The sequence below is a fragment of the Lynx canadensis genome, chromosome D2 (assembly GCF_007474595.2).
Source record: "Lynx canadensis isolate LIC74 chromosome D2, mLynCan4.pri.v2, whole genome shotgun sequence".
NCBI classification, from domain to species: domain Eukaryota; kingdom Metazoa; phylum Chordata; class Mammalia; order Carnivora; family Felidae; genus Lynx; species Lynx canadensis.
In genome coordinates this window covers 3,205,559-3,226,091 of record NC_044313.2, presented here as the reverse complement: position 1 = coordinate 3,226,091, position 20,533 = coordinate 3,205,559, and the positions used below count along the sequence as shown (strand labels likewise).

The 20,533-nt window shown below is 49.5% G+C and overlaps 1 protein-coding gene across 3 annotated transcripts in view; it reads left to right on the top strand.

Moving 5' to 3' along the window:
- The window catches only part of MGMT (O-6-methylguanine-DNA methyltransferase), a 244,134-nt gene that overhangs the window by 75,104 nt on the left and 148,497 nt on the right, over positions 1-20,533 (top strand). The window contains exon 1 of one of the 3 annotated variants that reach the window (XM_030334724.1): positions 15,941-16,210. The exons of the other annotated variants lie outside the window; for them this stretch is intronic. Within the exon in view, the coding sequence (XP_030190584.1) occupies positions 16,185-16,210 (26 nt within the window). The 5' untranslated portion in view covers positions 15,941-16,184. Of the gene's footprint in view, positions 1-15,940; positions 16,211-20,533 lie in introns of those variants that run through there. 3 annotated transcript variants of the gene reach the window in all.

Here is a 20,533-nt window from a genome sequence, read left to right as displayed (position 1 = left end):
ACATGTCACTGAGCTGCCCGTTTGCACAGGGACCTCATTTCCTTTCTGTCTCATTTTACTTGCTGTCTCTGTCTCCTTTTCTCCTCCCCCGGGGTTTCTCTTTGCCTGAGCAAATGTTCAAAGCCTAGTTTGTACATTGCTTAGGTCACTGCAGACTAGTCCTGTAGAAGCACAAGAATGGTTGTTTTGGGTTTTTTTAATGTTTATTTATTTTTGAGAGAGAGAGAGAGAGAGAGCAAGAGAGACAGAGCATGAGCAGGGGAGAGGCAGAGAGAGAGGAAGACACAGAATCCGAAGCAGGCTCCAGGCTCCGAGCTGTCGGCACAGAGCCCCACGCGGGGCTCAAACCCACGAACTGAGAGATCATGACCTGAGCCAAAGTCGGACGCTCAACCGACTGAGCCACCCAGGCGCCCCAAGAATGGTTTTAGACATGCTGGATCGTAGCATGTGTTTCCCCGTCCTTCCTTGTCGTTCTCATTTATCATCCCTCCAAGCCAGCTGCTCCTTTCTTCCTAGCCACGTAACATTCCGCGGAATGCCTGTACAGAGCGTGTTCCCAACCAGTGCCCTCTGCCACGAGCAACACAGTGATCAGCCTCTCTCCCCACCCCACAGACACTGCCGCGAATGCACGGTGCGTGTGCTCAGACACAAGACACGCGTGTCGTTTTCACTGGGACTTGATGTCTCTGGGATGGACTTCTGTAGCTGGAAGGCTGACATATGGTGTGTGGACCCTTTTGTTACAACCAGTCATTCCTGTGTTTCTCCCGAAAGCTGCGATAATTCACCCCTCCCCGTAGGGAAAGTGACAGTGATGTCACTGTTGCCGCCTGACGGAAAGAGTGTCACATTAATGTGCATATCCCTGAAAAGGCTGAACACTGATGTCGACTGGCCTTTCTGCATGCTTGTTGTTCCGATTACCTGTAGCACTTTGGCACTTCATCTCTTTCAAGGGGTGGGTCAAGCAATTTTCCATCGACACTAGAGGCGAACCCCAGGGGTGCAGCCCGGGCCCTGGTCAGCACGCCGCAGGTGCTCTGTCTGTAGCTCAGCCGCACATCGGGAACACACCCTCACGTCCACCGCTTGGCTGCAGCTCCCCAGAGGGCCCTGTCGGTCTGCCCACCTATCCTTGGCTGCTGTCCTGCATGGCAGACACCGTCTTGTTGTCTTGGGATGGTCCCCTTGACTCCATCCCATCATGGGCAGCTCTCCCCTTCATCTCCACACACTGACCTGAACTCCCTCCGTCTCCTGGCTGCTTGTGAGGCTGACCATAGAAAATAAACAAGTCCTCTAGTGGGTAGAAGCAGAGGCAACAAGTTGAAATCTCTTCTGTCCCTTTTATAAAATCTGAAGGAGGAGGTTCAGGGAGCGCATTTAACAGCCACCCATTTTCTTCACTTACAAGTGCGGAGACAATGGAAAAAACACCCACTGAGCCACGCGCGCTGCGTAGGACAATGCCGACTGGGAGCCGGCTCTTGACAGAGGGAGGTTGGCAGGTAGTTTGTGAGCCTATTTTTTTGCTCAGTGAACTAGCAAGAACAACACCCATTACTTTCATTGGATTACTTGTTTCGGAATTAGATTAATCAAATTAGGTAAGCATCTGTATTGCCTCTTACCGCCCCAGCAGGCTGCCCTCAAAATGGGCTGCTTGGCTGTCAGCTGGTAGGAGGGTGCCCTAAAGTGTGGGAAGTGTTTGTGACCTGCCGAGGTGACCGACTCCAGCGTGGCTGGCTTTCTGTACAATTACGAGACTCGTGAATTAATAGGAAACCTCACTGCACTGTCTGATGGCTTACTGGCACGCAATAATTAGAAAGCATTTTTCATAGTGGAACCTGAGGTTTAGCTATCCAGAGAAATAGGATATTTCAAAATACTCCTAGTTGGTTAGTGAAACATTAGTATTAATGACAAATTAATATTAATATCAATATCAGCTATGAGTGTGTAGCCTTTGGGAAGAGAGGGGAAGGGCTTTAAGGACTGGATTTAAGTAGCCCCCATATGCCTTTCTTTGTCGGTGGCATTTTTCATCTGAAAGCATTTATTTATTTAGTTTTTTAACTCAAACTTCCATGTGAAAAAAGCCTCTGCATTGGGAAGAGGCTTCTGCATTTGGACTGGGGTGATTAAACCTTTATGACTGAAGTAATAGGCTTGGCTTCACCCTTCCCCGCGGAGCAGCGGACAGAGGGAGGTCCTCTCCGGGTCGCACGCAGAACTGCACGCACTTGGTCCCATCCACTTCTCGTTCAGGCCTGGTGGGCCTTGCGAACGACCAGCAGTGGAGAGCAACTGCTTTGGATCGTGTTTCCTGCCATTTTCTGTTTGAGGTTTCCTGCCCTTTGGTTTTCCTTTGCTTACAGGTGCTTCTGAGCCCCGGGGCCAGCCTGGGTGGCGCAGAACCCATCGTAGGGGGAGGCACCAGCCTTCCCGGCGTTGTGCCAGAGGACGGGGGGCTGCCCTAGAGGCCCACCTGGCTTCCTGCCTCCCACCTGCCGGGGGACCTTTGCAGGGCTGTCCTCTTAACTCGACCTGGAGGTCTCCCGCTGAGACCTCCCACCAGGGACAAAAATCCAGTGACCGTGACAAGTGTACGAGGTTATGTTCTGAAGGTCACCTTGTCAGGTTGCAAAGAGGAGGCGTCTATCTTAATTCATCTTAATTTGGCCATAACAAAATAGGTAACAAACCTGTGAATAACACTCAGAATGAAATAAAAGTCCTAGAGGAATTGTCTTCCCACATCCCGTTCAGCCTTAAAGGAAGTTCTGGTTGACGTCCAAGATTTCTGGACCCTTCGTGGCAGCAGCATAAAGGTGTTGGAGTGGCTGCTGGAAGCCAAACAGCCAAGCACCGTCACAGTCATGCGTGACCACTGTGGCGAGTCCCGTAGTTCACTGGACCGTGACCAGCAGCCTCCCTGGAGATGAACAATTAATCAGGCTCTGCCGGGCCCCGGCCTGGCCACAGTTGACACGTTATGCAAAAAAGGTCACATCTCTGCCTTCCCCAAGAAGAAGAAAACTTTATCTTTAGTTTGTAGGACAACTTTATCCTTTGATTAAAGGACCTACTCTGTGTTAGGGAGAGTTTCATGTTAGCAAGTGTGATACAGAATTATCCATATTTTGGATCTGGAATTCTATTGTTTTGTCTAAAACAACATGTTAACATTGCCACTTTAATTTGAAGAAAACTATTTTGAGTGTCACTTTAGCAATCCGTTATGTCTAAGAGGAATATACTTCTAATCTGAAAAAAAAAAAGTAAGCATATACCTCTCAAAGTATAGAGATTAGAGCCAACCTTAAGATAGGGGGGCACACGACACCTTCAAATTGATAGGAGTCCCTAAGCTTAGAGCCCAGCAGATTTACAAAGCTTCAGATCAGTTTGTAGGCTTAACTCGTGAGTTCATCTTGTCCAGCAGTGTGACCTGGCGAAAGGTAGGCTTCATTTAGCAAGTTCTTCGTGCGTGAACTTACAAATAGGTCACAACCACGGTGTTAGGTGACGTGGCCATGCGAAGCGAGGGAGTCCGCACGGGTTTTGTTTCCCTCTCTTCTTCCAAGTGTCCAGGTGATTCAGGCCTGCGACACAAGCACACGGGATAGGTCGTTGTGCGGCAGCCAGGCCGCGGCCGGAGCACAGTGCACCCATGTGTGAGCTGCTTGGCATCACTGGGGTGCCCTCCCTGCCCCTCCCGCTCAATGTCAACATCAAGATGCGCTTTCTGCCAAGATCTGCGTAGCCTTCTGATGTCTACGCAGATTTCTGGATGGTCTCAGACATGTCACATACGGCTTCGAGAGTGTGTGCGAGTATATTTCCTACATTTTACTTTGAGGTTTAAGAACTCATCTTTAATGTTTTCTGTGCTGCTATACTGAGGTTCAGCACAAGCAGAAACGAGGTTTTCCTCAGAAGCGAACTTTAGGTCTTTACATCTAAGAGAACATATTTTGTAAGACACACTTCTTATAATGCCCTTGTTATAAATTTAGAATATTTTTGCAAACTCATATAAACAGGTAATTGATACTACTGAAATTCTCGTCACATATTTATTGCACTATCAGCTAAAATTTTTAAGTGACAAGAACCAAAATAATCATTAATTTTTATAGGGCAAGGATCTGGCTTTTTGTCTGACACAAAGCTGTATAAAAAACTGCTTCTGATTTTATGCACATTGTTTTTAGTTAATGATTTTCAGCTGTTTGTTGTTCCTCCGATAGCATGAAAATGTACCATATGCTCAGCCAAAAGACAAATGATTAGCAAATGAAATTCTGGACAGCTGTCTGACTGAGCGTGTTGGGTTGATAGCATTCTGCTATCATAATTAGCTTAAGCTTTGGGTTAATTAACTTTCTACCTGGATATGCATAATAATAGCAAACTGCAAAAAGCAAGAAGCTTTCAGTACATCAACAACATTGCTGTCTTTTTTATTTGGTATTTCAAGAGCATATTAGAATTTCAAGAGTGATTAATCCTGGGAATATTGTCATCTACTGTAGATTTTATTTGCAAGCCAGATAATACTGAAACAATTGGAATCTATTATAGAGCAGAAATAGCATTTTAAAATTGTAATTAAAGTTTCTAAAAGCAATTGCTAATTTCAAATGCCTTTGTTGGCAAGAATATTAGAGTTCTTGTATGGGCAGCTTGTCGGGCACAAAAAATACCAGCACTTACACTCTGAAGAATAAAACTTTCCTTTATTTTAAGTGCTGTATTGAAATCACCAATTATTTTTCTGTAATTTGAAACTAAGATGATTCTGTAGTTTGAAAAGGTGCTGTTCAAACTACTTGCCTGAAGATGAGAACTCTGGCCCCGCACCGATTTTTCTGTTACCTCTGTTACCTTTGGTTCCGCGGCGGGCCGGCGGGCTGGGCAGGAGCTTCCCCCTGACCTCTCCGTTAGGATTCGGTGTGTGCTCTGTGTCTGTGAGCGCTGGAGGTCTGATTTTTAAAAAGTCAGTGCTATACATTTGTAGCTCGGTATTTATTTTCTACCCAAAGCAGTTTATAAATCAATTTACTGATTTGATGAAATGGCGAGAGAAATGGCTTTGTCTCCTTCCTCCTCTTGTTTGCATGATTTACCAAAGCACTCTCGAAGATGCTCATCATCTTACGGGGCTGCTCGGGGCCTTTGGAGAGCACAAGCTAGTGAAGTGCATTGTGGATTTGGAGTAAAAATTGTACTTTACATTTCCCAAAGCACCAGAGAGCCTAGCACTTAATTCTGAAATAAGTCATGCCTGTTGTTACACTCAGAAAAATATTTTATCTTCTGAAAAAAAAATTCTTTACATATGCAGTGGACGGTGAAGATTTGGTGACAGCGAATTCGCCTCGGCTCCAGAGGACTTTACTTCTAGAATTTAGCAGTAGTTAATGTGCTGCTTTCTCAGATTTGTGACTTGCGGGCCGGCTGGGGGCCTGGGAGCACCCAGTTGGTCACTTCATGCAAGTTTTATGGGGCTGTCAGAAGCCATTTTTCAAAATTGGCTTCATTTGAGAACATGTTGAGGAGCCCGCTTTCCCGGGTGGGTGATGAAGGGGGGCTCCCCGGGGCCTGCCCGCTCTGGGGGCCGGTGGGGCTGCGCACACGTTCTGGGAGGAGCTGGGCTCCCACCCCGGAGCTGGCCCTGCTGGCTGTCAGGCGGTGACCCCGAGCCTTCTATCATTTCACAGTGACGTCTCCAGCAGACCCTTCCTCCGGTCGGTCGGTCGTGAGGAAGATGCCGCCGAAGGGCTCATTTTGCTTTTTGTTCCGTCTGCCTCCGGCCGCGTAAACAAAATGGCAAAGGGGTCAAGAGAAAAGAAGGAAATGGAATCATGATTTTGGTATCGGACCCTTAAATTTGGAGCACAGCTTACCAGCTGTGGAGCAGAAGAGTGATAATTTGCCTTCTGGGATTTACTTTTAATGTTTTACTAAAAACAGGAGCAAGTTCAAGATGCAGAACTAAAGTCCATCCTGCTTCTGTGCACAAAAGAACTTAAAAAGGCGAGAACGTGGAGACTCTTGTGGGAGTGATGTTTGGAATAGGTTATTACTGGCTCTTGAAAGAGAAGGAGAGGGAGAAAGGCATCGGGACCCCATCTTTGGCCAGCATAATATATCGATTATTCTATTCTGAATGCCGTTTCAAACATCCTGTAAACTAATGATATTATTTAAAAAGAAATACTTATTCTATTTGCAGTGCTTGATCTTTAATTTCTTTTAATGTCAAAATTATTTATTTGGCCTATCCTATTCCAGATGTGACTGTTGAGGGCACATTAATTTATATTCCATTTTCATGCCCCCTGTCCCCATCTGTACGTCATTTCTGAATTTCGCTTTCTCCCTTGGGAGTTCACCTATTCATATTGTAGCTTTCATTTGCTGTGTAAACAGAATAAACAGACAATGCAAAAATCCCTACAATACCAGAAAATAACTCTTTTCAACAACATAGTGGATCATATTTAAAAAAACATTGAAAATGCAATCCATGTGAGGCAACATTTTTTCGACTTTATTGTCCTCTGGAGGAAAGGCTCATGTTACCACGACATGTTTCCCCTGGATTTGATAAGTTCATTTTTATTAAAAATACATCCAAAACAGCATTTTACGATAATCCTCAAACACATGTTGGGGATATTTCTTTGTTTCGTGTCTCAGTTTGGTGTTGCGGGCTAATTCGGAATGTCTTACTCAACTGGTGTGTGCTTACATGGCCAGAAAGACAGGTTTGCTGTGTTTGTATGAGAAGCAACATTAAAGAACAGCAGGGTTTTTTTCTCTTTTTTTTTTTTTTTTTGACATTTACAAATAAAGAGGGACATGAGTTATTTATGCTGCAATGTTGCTGCAAAGTCCTTATCTCCATGTGGCACTAAACAAGGATTTGTTGTGGGATTTTCGAGGGCTGCGTAGTGCTTCAGTGTTAAGCACCCAAAACTCTAGGGGACTGGCACTAATTTCCTCTCTCTCGTAAAACAACATAGTATTCATAACAACTCAAGAGGCTTGACATAAGTAACGATGGCATGTGCAGGCGAAGATTACCGCCCAACAGTGTAATCAAGGTGCTAGGCGCTAATGCAAGTTACATTGAGGCAATAACACTGAAACTTGCATCGTGGGACTGGGAGGGCGCTCCGCGTGCTGACGTCCGCACATCCTGCCTTCCCGCCTGTCTGGCTTTCCGGTCCTGTTTATACTTAATGACCTCAAAATTTGTATGTCGTTAACACCGTGTACTGAAGTGGGAGCGAACACGGTTTGGGAGGGAGAAGCCTCCCTGTCTTCGTTGACTTTTGTCTCTTTTGGTAATTGGTGGCTTTTCCTGCCGTATTAGGGAGCAAAGCGGGAGCGGGGAGGCCCCCGAGGTCTCGGTAAACATGCTGTGGGCACAGAAAGCCTGTGCTCCCAGGCGCCAGGCAGTCATTTACATACCCTGAATGAAAAGTCATTTGTGCCTGCAAAATTGTTATTGCTGGAACACATTTAAATACTAGTCATATGGAAATTTGAAATAAAGTCATATTAAATTTTGATGCTCAGATCAATATTGTGGAGCCCAGGTAATTAAAGTGGGTTTGTTTATTTGGCTCCTTATAAATAAAAAGGGCTTAATACAGACTAATTACACAGAATCTTTCGTCTACGGTAGGATAATAATGGCAGCAATTTAAAGTGATATTAAATGAGAATTAATAAAGGAATATTGAGTCACTTTGACTGTATTAAGCTGTGAAATGATTGCGCATCTCAATTTAACTTTGTCTTGAGCATAATGATTGATAAGCAATGCATTTTTGTCGAGATAATCTATAACAATATTTGATTGCAGTATTTAATTAACAACAACCGGACCCATGACTTTCTGCTGTTTTTGGAACAAGTTAGAGCCCATTTTTACTGCGCATGCTCGTGGGGTGGCTTAGAGGACCCCAGGCAGGCATCCACAGGGGTCCCCAGTGGGGGTGTCACCCAGGCGGGGGGAGCTCTGACTTTCGCCCGACTTGTGAGGGATTAACTTGCGGGAGATGGGGTCCAGTCGGACTGGTGGGTGGCACTGGTAACAGGAAGTCCTCCGGGAAAGGAGAGCTGGAGCCATGTTTAAATCTTGAGAAGGAAGCAGGCAGACCTTTCTCCTCTCGAAGGAATTCCTGAAGAAGAATCCCCCGAAAGAAACACTGGTTTTTGGAGAACACCCGCGATGCAAAATGGATTCTCTAACAACACTTCAACTTCAGGACTGAAGTTCTGTGCTCCGTTAAATACCGTTTATGTAGAGGCCTTTCATTCCTGGTCTTAAAACGTGTTTAATAGTAATCTAGGCCAGCGGACACGATGGCCATTAAGTAATTTTCAGGTGTATCCGACGCGCCAGCAAGGTTGTTGATCGCTTTGTTTTGTTTGCAGAGTAACTTGTGTATAATTTCTTCCTGCTGCGCTGCACGGCATGTCACATCCGCGTTAGCATTTCTACCCTTTTAAAGGGTCCTCCTGAAGGTCGGGACCTCACACTGAACACCCTTTTTATATATATTACAAATTGCCGGAATTGTTCATTAATTTCTGTCTTTGAAATGCCATGTCAAACCTCTAAAGGAATTCACAGTGCCAGTGTCCCCTGGACAGCTTCTCACCATGGTCCAGTGCGAATTCCTGATGAAATTACAGGTGCAGGGAAATGCAGAATTAGAAATATATCTGATGTTGCAATACTTGTGAAGCTATAGCTTTGTTGATGACAGGACAATTCCATTTTTGACAGTTTAATTTACTGTTGCCAGTGGACAAGAGCAAGAGGAGAACGTGGGGTTAGCCACCTGCCCCCTCATACCGTGTTTCACATGCGAGGTTGCAAAATCATGACTCCCTCAACCTGTCGGGCTCAAATGAGAAGGTTTTCAGCTGGGAAAATGGAATATATCAGTGCATGTAATATTGCCTGACCTCATAAAACAAAAGGGAAAATTGCAGATTCTGACAGCCATTATGAATCTTGTATCAGCATCCAAAACGACTTGGAGCTGAGGTATAGCACATGTTTATAATAGAAAAAAAACAGGGTTGCCACGTTGACTTGCAATATGGAGCAAAAAATGACTTGTCAGTAATTCGTTCTCAGATGTTAAAGAGGCTGTTGAATTTACTAGTATATACACAGAAGAATGTTTAGCCCCGAGCAGAGTGTGGAAATAGTCTCCACACGAGGGGTCTGCTGAAGTTCGTCCTGGAGTTAGCTTTTGATGGAACCAGAGGGTGGGAATTCTGCGTCCACTCTGCGGCGGTGTCGTGGGGCCAGATTTCTCATTACAAGATGTACTGAACCTTTCCACTCTCATCCGTTGCAAAACGTATAAATAATAAGACTTCTAAAATAAAGCAAATCACGTGAAATTACGAGAATCGCGTGAATTGGATGTGTCCTATTGAAAACCTGGTGTATTGAGGCATGGCTTTTTATCTTACGCTTAGAAAGTTTTATTTATATTAAAATAAGGCATAATCTCTTTGCACATAATTATATGCTCTCCAATTTGGTTTCTCTCTTGAACAGTCTGTTCCTTCACCTCCTTGCCTATTTATGTTATTCCACGAGAAAAAGTTTGAGTACAGTAATTGTCTCGGGTGTTTCCGGTACTTTCTTTCGTTTTAAGTTGGAGGGGATTCGGAACGAGAATATACAGGCCCGTTGTGTGTCCCTGTCTTGGTGTCCACTCCCTGCACCCTGTCACCTCACGTGCTAGACTTGCACCTGGTCATTTTTCCTTTGCTGTCCGTGTGGCGTGAGATGTAGCCATTGAATTAAGGCAAGTCATGTTTAACGTGCAGCGTCCCTCTGGCGGGGGTGCTGCTCTTGTGTCCTCAGCCACGGGCAGCAGGAAGATGGGGTGTTTCCTGCACTCCTTGGACCTCTCCTGGGCGGGTCGGGGCTGGGTGGCTTTGAGTGGGTATTGTGGGTCAGGGCTCCTTTGTGACAAGAGTGGTGACACAGTGGCAGGTGATTTTGGTTCAGTGGACAGTATTCACCGCTCTCTTCGCCCCTCCTTTCTGTCATCAGCAAAGTCTTCTACAGATCCGTTGTGCAGCCTGGATCAGGTGTCCTCACCAGGTGAGGAAGGATCGGGGCAGTGCTGGTTCAGCTGCTTCCTGGGGTTACCCCTCTTGTTTTCAAACCCTCCCGCCAGAAAATGATGAATACCAGGATACGTTTGGTTTTCTCCTTTAATTTCATTCTCTGTTTGCTCGACAGCCACCGGCAAGGGCCAGGACAAGTAAGATCTGGTCCTTCCCTGCGCAGACCCGCAGTCCAAGGAGGCCAGTGTAGCTGAGTGCTTTCCCAGACTGACCTACAAAGCGGGACGGGGTGCGGGAGAGGGGAGGCCTTGTCTGAGGTTTGCGCCGGGAGTGTGCTGCGAGCAGCCATCAGGATGGCTTGTGGGGGGGGGGGGGTCTTTTAAGAAAAGGCTCAGGGGCGCCTGGGTGGCTCAGTCGGTTGAGCGTCCCACTTCAGCTCAGGTCACGATCTCGCAGTTTGTGAGATCGGGCCCTGCGTCGGGCTGTGCGCTGACAGCTCGGAGCCTGGAGCCTGCTTTGGATTCTGTCTCCCTCTCTCTCTGCCCCTCCCTTGCTCGTGTTCTCTCTCTCAAAAGTAAATAAACATTAAAAAAAATTTTTTAGGGGCGCCTGGGTGGCTCGGTAGGTGAAGCATCCGACTTCAGGTCATGATCTCGCGGTTCGTGGGTTCAAGCCCCACATAAGGCTCTGTGCTGACAGCTCAGAGCCCGGAACCTGCTTCGGATTCTGTGTCTGCCTCTCTCTCTCTGCCCCTCCCCTGCTCGTGGCTGTCTGTGTCTCAAAAATAAAAATATTTTTAAAAATTTTAAAAAAGAAAAGGCTCAGAAGCTTGGCTGTAAGAAGAGTTGGAAATACAGAGGCAGCAAGACTCTAAGCGACTTCTGTGCCACTGAGTTTGGCTGTTGCAAAGCAAGGTGAGTAGAAGGCTACAGGCAGATGAGGGCCTTCACTTTGGAGGCATTTCCATTTATGGGAAGCCGCTGTGGGCGTTATTGTGGAATACGCTTCAGACGTATTTAAATATTCTAGCTGGAGTCACAGTCTGTATGTGAATTAGGATTTTCAAAGAGTTAGAATGTATGAAAATATTTTTAACATTTAGATGGTACTGATGATTCAGGACAGTATGATTCACTAATAATTTCACCTGAATCTTTGTAAATATCAGTGTTAAAGTCAGAGGCCTTAAAATACTTTGCAGGGCCCTATGTGATTCGCTGATCTGTTCCCAACCCTTCCCTGAACTCCTCCCCTCTCACTTCTCTACTGCTCTGCTCCAGCAGAGCCTTCTGGCCATTCTTCCCATTTGCCAGGAACACTCCACCCCAGGGCCTTTGCACATATTGTCCCCTCTGGCTGGAACACCGGACCCCATACCATCTGGACGGATGCTCATCATTAGTTCTCTGCCAGGTGCGGTAATGACCCGCATCCCCACCATAGCACCGTGGCTCTCTGTTTCCTTCTGTGTAACCGTCTGCAGCAGGAGTTTGTGGACTGTGGCTAGAGCCTGGCGCCTGTTTCTGTAAATGCAGTTGTTCTGGAACACAGTCGTGAATGTATGTGTGGCCATTTTTCGCTGCAAGGCCAAAGGTGAGTAGTTGGAACAGATGGGGCGGCCTGCCAGCCCGGAACGTGTGGGGTCTGGCCCTGTGGGAAAGCACAGGACCCTGATCTGGTATGACGCCTTGGCGCATTTGTTTGCCCATCTCTCCCGCTAGACTACAACCTCTGTAAAGGGGTCCCCTCTGGCTCGCTGCTGTGTCTGTAGGGGCCGGAGCAGTATGCGCACACAGTAGGTACCAGAGGAACCGGTGAACAAATGCACTAAGAAGACAGCGGGCAGGGGTTCACTTTGCCTCTGTGTCTTAGACTTTGGTATTTCGGCCGTTGGGGAGGTTTCATTTTGCGGTCCTTACAGCGCGCAGAAGGAACACGTGCATGAGATCACAGCGGTGGAGAGGGCGTGTCTGAGTTCCGTAGAAACGCTCAGATGCCGAGTTGCATGGAAACCGTGTATTGGGGGGCGCCTGGGTGGCGCAGTCGGTTAAGCGTCCGACTTCAGCCAGGTCACGATCTCGCGGTCCGTGAGTTCGAGCCCCGCGTCAGGCTCTGGGCTGATGGCTCAGAGCCTGGAGCCTGTTTCCGATTCTGTGTCTCCCTCTCTCTCTGCCCCTCCCCCGTTCATGCTCTGTCTCTCTCTGTCCCAAAAATGAATAAACGTTGAAAAAAAAAAAAAATTTAAAAAAAAAAAAAAAAAAAAAAAAAAAAACCATGTATTGGGAGGAGTCCTGAGGTGCTCCCTGTAAACAAGTGTGAAAGACAAGACTGGCTGGGGACCAGGCAGGCCTGTGCTGTGACCTGGAGCTGAGGTCGCAGCCCACGGAGGGGCTTTCAGTGTCTTCCCCGGTTGAGGCCAGGGGCCCAGGCATTGGTTCTCCCCGCTCCAGCCAGCCTTGGCCCCCAGCTGTGGAGGAGACGCCTCTCCCTCACAGGCAGTGGGGAAGGATGTGGCCATGGGCCCTCCAGAGCTCTGGGGTACGATGGAACAGTCCCGGAAAGGTGTCCAAGCTGGCGCCACTGTTGAAGGGTTGGGGTAAAACCTGATCTTCGTCTAATTTTATGCCTGCTAATGGGTGTGTCAGACCAGGAGCATTCGTTGTTATGTGCCAGGTCCCACAGCAAGTTAGTAGCAGGCTTGGGCCGTTGGAAATGTTCGTTTCCCCATAGCCCTGCTGAGAAGGGGCCCCCATACGAACGCACACAATAACCCGAGGAGCCATGCTAACCAGAAAGGCCACTGACTTTCAACTTCTGAGGGTAGACAAAGAGTACTCGCCATCACACTATTCTGGAACAGTCGCTCAGGCCATATGGGTAAGGAAGCCCTCCATTTGGGTTTTAGGGGGCCCAGGACCCACACCCTGGCTCTGAGCGCATCCAGGCTCCTGTTCTGTCGCTGCCGGCCCCGTGCCGTCTGGAGCAGCGCTCCGACTCTGTCCCCGTGTGATTCTGGCCAAAGCCGTGGTAACATCCTGTAACGTTGTTTGGTCCATGCTTAAAATGGTTACACACCATATCATAACTGAGTTCAGACGCGTTGCTGCAGACCTCCTCAGGGGCTAGTCCGTCTAAAACATGATTTGTACTTTTAAGTCCCTGTGCACACTGGGGTAGGGAAACCATACCCCAAGCTGTTTGGGGGTATTACGGTAGTGGGAGATTGGAACCAGCTAGGGTCTACAGGGTCTATTCTGAAAGGTTCACATGGAAATACGTTGTTCTTTTTTTTTTTTCAATTTTTTTTCAACGTTTTTATTTATTTTTGGGACAGAGAGAGACAGAGCATGAACGGGGGAGGGGCAGAGAGAGAGGGAGACACAGAATCGGAAGCAGGCTCCAGGCTCTGAGCAGTCAGCACAGAGCCCGATGCGGGGCTCGAACTCACGGACCGCGAGATCGTGACCTGGCTGAAGTCGGACGCTTAACCGACTGCGCCACCCAGGCGCCCCTACATTGTTCTTTAATACCCTGGGCCCAACAGGGGGAGAGATCCTGGAGGACTGGTGTGCAGAAGAAAACCCAGAGGATGTTGTCGTGAAGAGATCCGAGAGACACAAATGCTCTCTGCTCCCTAATGACTGACGTCACAAACAGCAGAGAGCTTCTCAGTCTGGCTCTTGCCTGTGACTCCAACCTTGGCCTGCGTGAACCACGTTGAGCTCTGTTGCCAGAGATGGTGCCCCCCACACCCCGCTTGTGCTTCTGCTTCATTCGGGGTGGGGGGCAGGAGCACCCCCGTGTCTCACTTGCCCTCTGAGCTTCCCCGTGTCTTGGAAGAGGTTGCTGCCACCCAGGGGTCTGGAGTATGGTTGGGCGGACCCCCGAACATGCCACGCCATTAAAACATCCTCTTTTGGTTTGAAGTTGTATTTTGAATTCATCTCTATGAGATACCTGTGTTCTAATTTAAAAAAAAAAAAAAAAAAGTGCCATTAAAATGATTGCATACCTCCCCCCCCCCCCGCCCCTTTTACACCATTCAGGTGAAACTGGCTGCACAGGTCGAGGGGGGAGGGTTCTGCTGCTCGGGGGGGCTTCGTCAGGCCCTTGCTGTTGTCACCTGTGTCCTTTGATTTCTAGTCTAGACACGTGGAAATGCCCAGAGCCCCAGTGCCTCCCTGATTTCACTCCCTGCTCCAACCTGGTTGCCTTCTGTGCATGAGGGAGCACGTGGCTGGGAAAAATGACCAGTGTCCACTACTTAGCATGTAACCGATGGTGGGCAAGTGGGAGTTTTCTGTTGTGAATCTGCAGCCCACAAAATCCACCGTCTTTGCGTATTTCAGCACACGGTTCTGTGCCACAACGTGCATTACCTACCGTCACCGTCCGCCTTCAGCACATTCGTCTTCCCAGACTGGAGCTCTGTCCCCGTTGAACACGCGCTCCCCGTCCTGCACCCCGTCACCCCCGCCCCTTGGGGATTTCCGCTTGTCTGGGGACCTCCGAGGAATGGGATCACCGTGTTTGTCCTTCACTTCTGGCCTTTCTCAGGATCTTGTTGTCAAGGTCCGTCCCTGCTGTACCCCGTGTCCGAATGTCCTTCCACCCATTTTCAGGCTGGTTAGCGGTGTGCTTCCTCAATGAGCATTTTCTAGGTGGGAAACGCGTCTCCGTGTGCCCGGATTTACCCGGCGTGCGGTGCCCGGCGTGTCTGAGCCTGGGAGCCCTCCCCTGTCCCTGCGCCAGCCCGGCCTCTTTGTGTGGGTCTGTCAGGCAGCCTCACCCTGACACACGTACGCATCGGCTAGTTTTTCTCCTTCAGATCAGCGGCCTCGGACAGCTTCTGTTTCTTTGGCAGCCGTTTCAGCCTGCTCTGTCTTGTCATTTTAGAGTTCAATATTTGCTGCTCTGAAGGAAAAAACGGGGATGGGTCGGACCATTGTACTTGGTCTCTTGACCTCGGTGTTGCCCATGAGCAGTGAAGGATAACTTTTGACGAGCCGTGTCAGATGTGACAGGCAATCTAGTTGGGTTGAGTGAAAATGTGCTGTACAAGTTTGAAGCCTTGGTTGGGGGCATTTTTCTGGTGTTCAATGCATTTAAATTGACACCAGACTTCAGTATGTTGTTCATTCCAGGCTCCGTACTGGAGGCTCACGTTTCTTAAATGTGGCTAAGAAACGGCCTCTGCAGCATTTCCAGAGTGTTCCTGCATATTCTCCAGCACTCTGTTTACATTCCCAGCCTCCACGGTGCTTTTTTTCTTACCCCCTCTGTATTTTAAACCTTACTTTTGAAGTGAATTTTTTTTGCTTTCAGTTGAATAGACATTTGTGGGGTTTTGTGTGTGTGTGTGTGTGTGTGTGTGTGTGTATGTGTGTGTGTGTGTGTGTAATGGAGAGAAGGAGGATGACTGTGCACTCCTTGTTTGGACCTCAGCTCCCCTTCCCGTCGTTTAGAGTGAGACGCCTGCGTCGGCGGCTGTGGTTTTAAGGGGAAGCCATTTCCCACTTGTCTCTAACTGTCAGAAATTGTTTTAATTTCGGTTGTAAAACAAAAACCATCAATCAGCAGACGTTCTTGCCACCGGCCCCCCCAGCCACCTCCATTCCAGGGCCAGGGACTTTGCCACGGTGTGGGGCCTTGAGTGTTCCTTGGCTGCGTCCAGGCTGTGGCTCCCTTCTTTCCCTCCATGTAGTATTCCAGGGTGCGGTCTGTCATTCAGACCTCCCAGCTTGTGAGGCGAATTATCTGTGCGTAGTGTCCAGGGTCCGCCCAGGGGTGGTGGGCAGAAGTCTCTGTTGTTGAGAACTGCCCATGGCGGAGTTTGTTTCCGGGGAAAATCATCTCTGGCTTCAGTCTAGCATGTTCCGGAACACGCCTCCCACTCTGGGAAGCTTCCTTAACCCCAGTGCAAGCGGTGTCCAGTCCCTGGTAGGCAGCCTGTGTCACTGTGGTCGGCATTGTTTCCAGGAGGGCAGCTCCATAGAGACGGCCGCGACGGTGGGCGAGCGGCCTGGGTATCCATCCGTCCCTCCCGGCATGGCATGACGTCGCCTCCACTCCGGAGAAGGTGAGCTGGGCTCCAGGGTGTAGAGCCTTCGTGTAGGGGCCTCACCGTCGAGCTGCTGAAGAGAGAAGCGCTGGGGGGTCCCAGAATGAGGGTCTGCCGTGGAACGTGCCAGACTGGGAGGAGGGATGAGGCTTCCGTGTGTTGAGGAATCTTTCGTTGGCAGGTGGACGAGTGGCTGCTTCTGCAGTTAGCCTGACGTGCTCAGCTTCCTCCTCTAGTCGTATGAGGGTTTGTATCAGGAGGAACATTCGGTAGAAGTTCACAAAGGCTGTGGAACACGGTCCCCGGGAGAAAGAGTGTGGGTGAGGCCACGGCCGTGATCGGCATTTCTGACACAGAAGACGGTGCACGGTGGGGAGGGGGCTCCCACTGGGGAGCGGAGGTGCCTGCCTCCCTCTCGCACCTGCCCCGCGCGTATCACGGCGCCTCAAGACCTAGGCAGGTGGAGGGTGAGGGTGGGGAGGGGCCGGAGGGACAGCGGCAGGTGCTTTCAGGAGCCCAGGGGGGACAAAGCCGGACAGGTGAGGGAGGAGGAGGAGGAGGAGGAGGAGGAGGAGGAGGAGGAGGGGTTGGGAGATGGCGTGGGATGCCCGGCTTCTGTCGTACAACCCCTGAATCGGTTTGGCGGGGAAGGCCGTTGGTCTCCTTGGGTGGCTGTCCACCGTGAACCCATCCATGCCTGTCCCCTCTCGGGAACACAGAGAGTTCCCGGCAGGGCTCCTTCCTGTCCTGTGGAGCCCGTGTTTGTGCCTCCCAGCAGGCCTCAGAGACCTGCGGTGTTCTCCAGCCAACCCGCCAGGCCTGCCCCGGGCATTGCCTCGCCGGCACCCCGTGTCTCTCAGGGGTTGTCCCTGGGGAGCCCCAGGGCCCCTCCTCGTGCTGAGCGGCAGCGTGTAAGCTCCAGCGGAGGGCCGCAGTCGTTCCACTCGTCAGGGTGACAGCACGTGCGGGGTCCCCTGGGAGCCTGGTGTCCGCTGGGGAATGTTCTAGAGGGAGAAAGCCCAGTCCTCTCTGGTTGTTTACCAATAACTGCACGGTGGGGCAGGGAAGCCATTTTCCCTCCGCTCACCCGGGGTGGTGGTAGCCGTCCACACTCAGGAAGGTGGTTCTGGTTCTGCTGGACTGATCAGTACAGGAAGCTGGCCCCGCCTCCAGGGCGAGCATCCTGCCCTTGTGGGGCCGGAACTCACCAGCGGGGTGGCGCGTGAGCCGTGGAGAGCAGGCCTCCTTCGCCCTGTGAGGTAGCCGCCCCGCAGCCCCCCGCGGGCGCCGGGCCCTCCCGGGGACTCCGCCGGCCCCGTGGGCGCCTCAGCGATTTCTGGTGTGAGCGTTGCCGCATTTTCTCGGGCTGCCCCATTTGTGCCCAGGATCGGGTTAGCCCTGTTGTGGCAGAGGAAAAGAAGTCAGGTTTACTTGGAGTTGACAGAACTTGATGTCCCTAGGAGACTTCTGAAAAGGGCTCTTTTCCTCTTTAGAAAGGGATTGTTCTGTTTTTAATGGATTTTTGTTTTCATTCCCTTGAGCTTTCACTTGATTGAGTGATGGCATATGCTAAGCCCTGTGGCACATCTCACACCCACAGCAGTGGACAGACAGATGTGGTTACTTTGTGCATGGGGCTCACAGTCCTGTAAGAGGAATCACAGTTAACGAATTAACTGTTCTAAGCTGAGCAAGTGCGAACTGTCGGGTGCTATAGAAGCATAACCTTGTCTGTGGAGGGGTCGGGCAGAGACGGCTCCCTGGGAAGGGGCGTGTCGGCTGGGCCCAGGGGAGGATGAGCCATGCAGACCGGGGCAGCGGAGTGATGGGAGCAGCATGTCCAAGCGGAGTTCACCTCCACACCGGACACCAGGGGTGTGCCAGGAGCAGTCCACAAGTAAGCCATTGCTCTGGGCTTTGGACATTTCCTGCTTTGATCTCTTCTTTGGGCCTGTTCTGCACAGAGGAGCAAAAAGAGAACAGGGAAGGAGATTTTCAGAGGGAGATCCTTGATCCCGCATTTGCCAGTTTCCTCGAGATTCACTCGGATCTTTTGCAGTGTTCCAGCGCGTATTTCCTGAGAGTAACCCTTACGTAACCACAGTGCAGTGATCTAACCGGGACGTTCACCATCCCAACAGTGGCATGTGATCCACAACCAGGTCGGGCTCCTCTCCCAGCCCAGCGGTCTCTCTGGGCTCCCCCAGAACAGGGTCCGCTCCGTTATCACATGAGGTTAGTAAGTGTTAGTTTGTCCTATCCCTTTTGTCTCCTCCAGTCTGGTAGTTTCTTAGTTTCTCTTTGTGACCTTGAAACCTTTGGAGCATAGACGCTGGTGAAAGCGTAGAGTCTCTCTGCATGGGGGTATCTGTTGCACAGTCACTTTCGGGCAGGCCGCCCATGGAGGCGATGTCACGTCCTCGTCAGTACACCTGCCACTTAATCCCCACATTGGGGGTGTCGATTTTGATAACTCAGTGTGGTAGGCGCCCACTGCAAAGTGACAGTTATTCCTATGTAATTAATAAATATGGTTAGTAAGTTCAAAGGTACTTGGAAATCACACAGGTCTTTGCTCTGCAAGGCCCCCCTCACTGGATTTACCACGCATGGATGAATCAGAGCCCGCCATCTCTCCTGTGTGTATGGGGTGGCATTCTTCTGTAAGCCATGAGCCAGTCGTTGATGAATACATACCAGTGGACCTTTCATATGCTGCAGCTCATTACTGTGAATGCTGTTGCTCAGATCACCCCAGGGTGGCCAGTGGGGCACTTGTGGAAGGTTCTCGTCCTGCTCGTGTCCCTCCTGTTCTTGGAGCATGTCCTTTGTGTTGGGTGCTAAGAGATAACCGAGGTTTATCCACTGTTCTCCCCCTCTCTGCTCTGATCCAGCCTTTCCTCTGTGGAATCCTGGTTCACTCTGGAAAGCTGCATTTAGCAGATGGAATTGACACACCTGTGCAAGGTGTGTCCTTGCTGTGAGTGCTGGTGCCTCCAGACCAGGTTCTCCCTGTCTTTTTGTCTTCACTGACATTTTCCCTAAGCACACAGCCTCCCCACATGGAATTTTTTTTTTTTTAATTTTTTTTTTCAACGTTCATTTATTTTTGGGACAGAGAGAGACAGAGCATGAACGGGGGAGGGGCAGAGAGAGAGAGGGAGACACAGAATCGGAAACAGGCTCCAGGCTCTGAGCCATCAGCCCAGAGCCCGACGCGGGGCTCGAACTCACGGACCGCGAGATCGTGACCTGGCTGAAGTTGGACGCTTAACCGACTGCGCCACCCAGGCGCCCCTCCCCACATGGAATTTTAACGCCATGGGTATGCTGTGTTGCAGCTTATGTATTGGGGCTCTTTGGAAGGCCTTAAACCTTCGGAACATCAAAGACTTTTTTCTTTCCTGCCCCACAAAGAAGCAATTGTTGCCCCTTGAGGTCGGTATCACCCCATGTGGGACTTTATGCTCACGACCTTTCCAGCCAAAAGAGTTCAGGAAGGTATGTCTGTATGCACGCATGTATGTGTGCCCGTTATGTACCTGGCTCTCTTACTCTGTAGTTACCGCAAACCATGAGTTTCCAACCTACCCTTAATTCCAGCTCAGTCTCTCAAAAGCAAACTTTAGATGTGCCCTCTCCATATTTGTAACTTTTTTCTGTAATAGAAATATGGTTCTCATTATTCTCAATCATTACCCCATGATTTGAATATAAAAAGCATAGTTTCAGCATTTAAAGAGCACGCACGGTTTATGCAAACCTACTAACTCGATTTCAGTATCTGTTACATTTTTAAAAATCGCCTTTATTGAGGTGTAATTCACCTAAAAGTCCACATCAAGGGTACAGTTGAATGAATTTTGACAAATGGATACATTTCTTCAGCCACCAATATACAACCCAGGTAAGGAACAGGTCTCTGTCACCCAGAAGATTCCTTTGGGTCTGCCCATCCGGTCAAAACCCATATTCCTGGCTCTAGGTAATCATTAATCGATTAGATTTGTCTTCCCCGAAGTTGCATACAGATGGAGTCATGAAGCGTGTTTTTTGTGTCTACGTTATTTCATGCGGCTTCATGATGCCCGTCTGTGTTGGCGCATTGTGTCAGCAGTAGGTTCCTTATTGCTGAGTAGCATTCTGTTTTATGGGGAACCAAAACTTGTTTTCCATTTTCCTGTTGATGGACGCTTGGCCGCGATTGCCAGTTTGGGCTGTTTATGAATAGGGCCGGCACGAGCGTGCCGTGTGGACGGGTTTACGTGGGCACGTGCTCTCAGGTACCTTGAGTGAATGCCCAGTAGTGGGGCCGCACTAGGAGCCGGCAAGCAGGTTTGA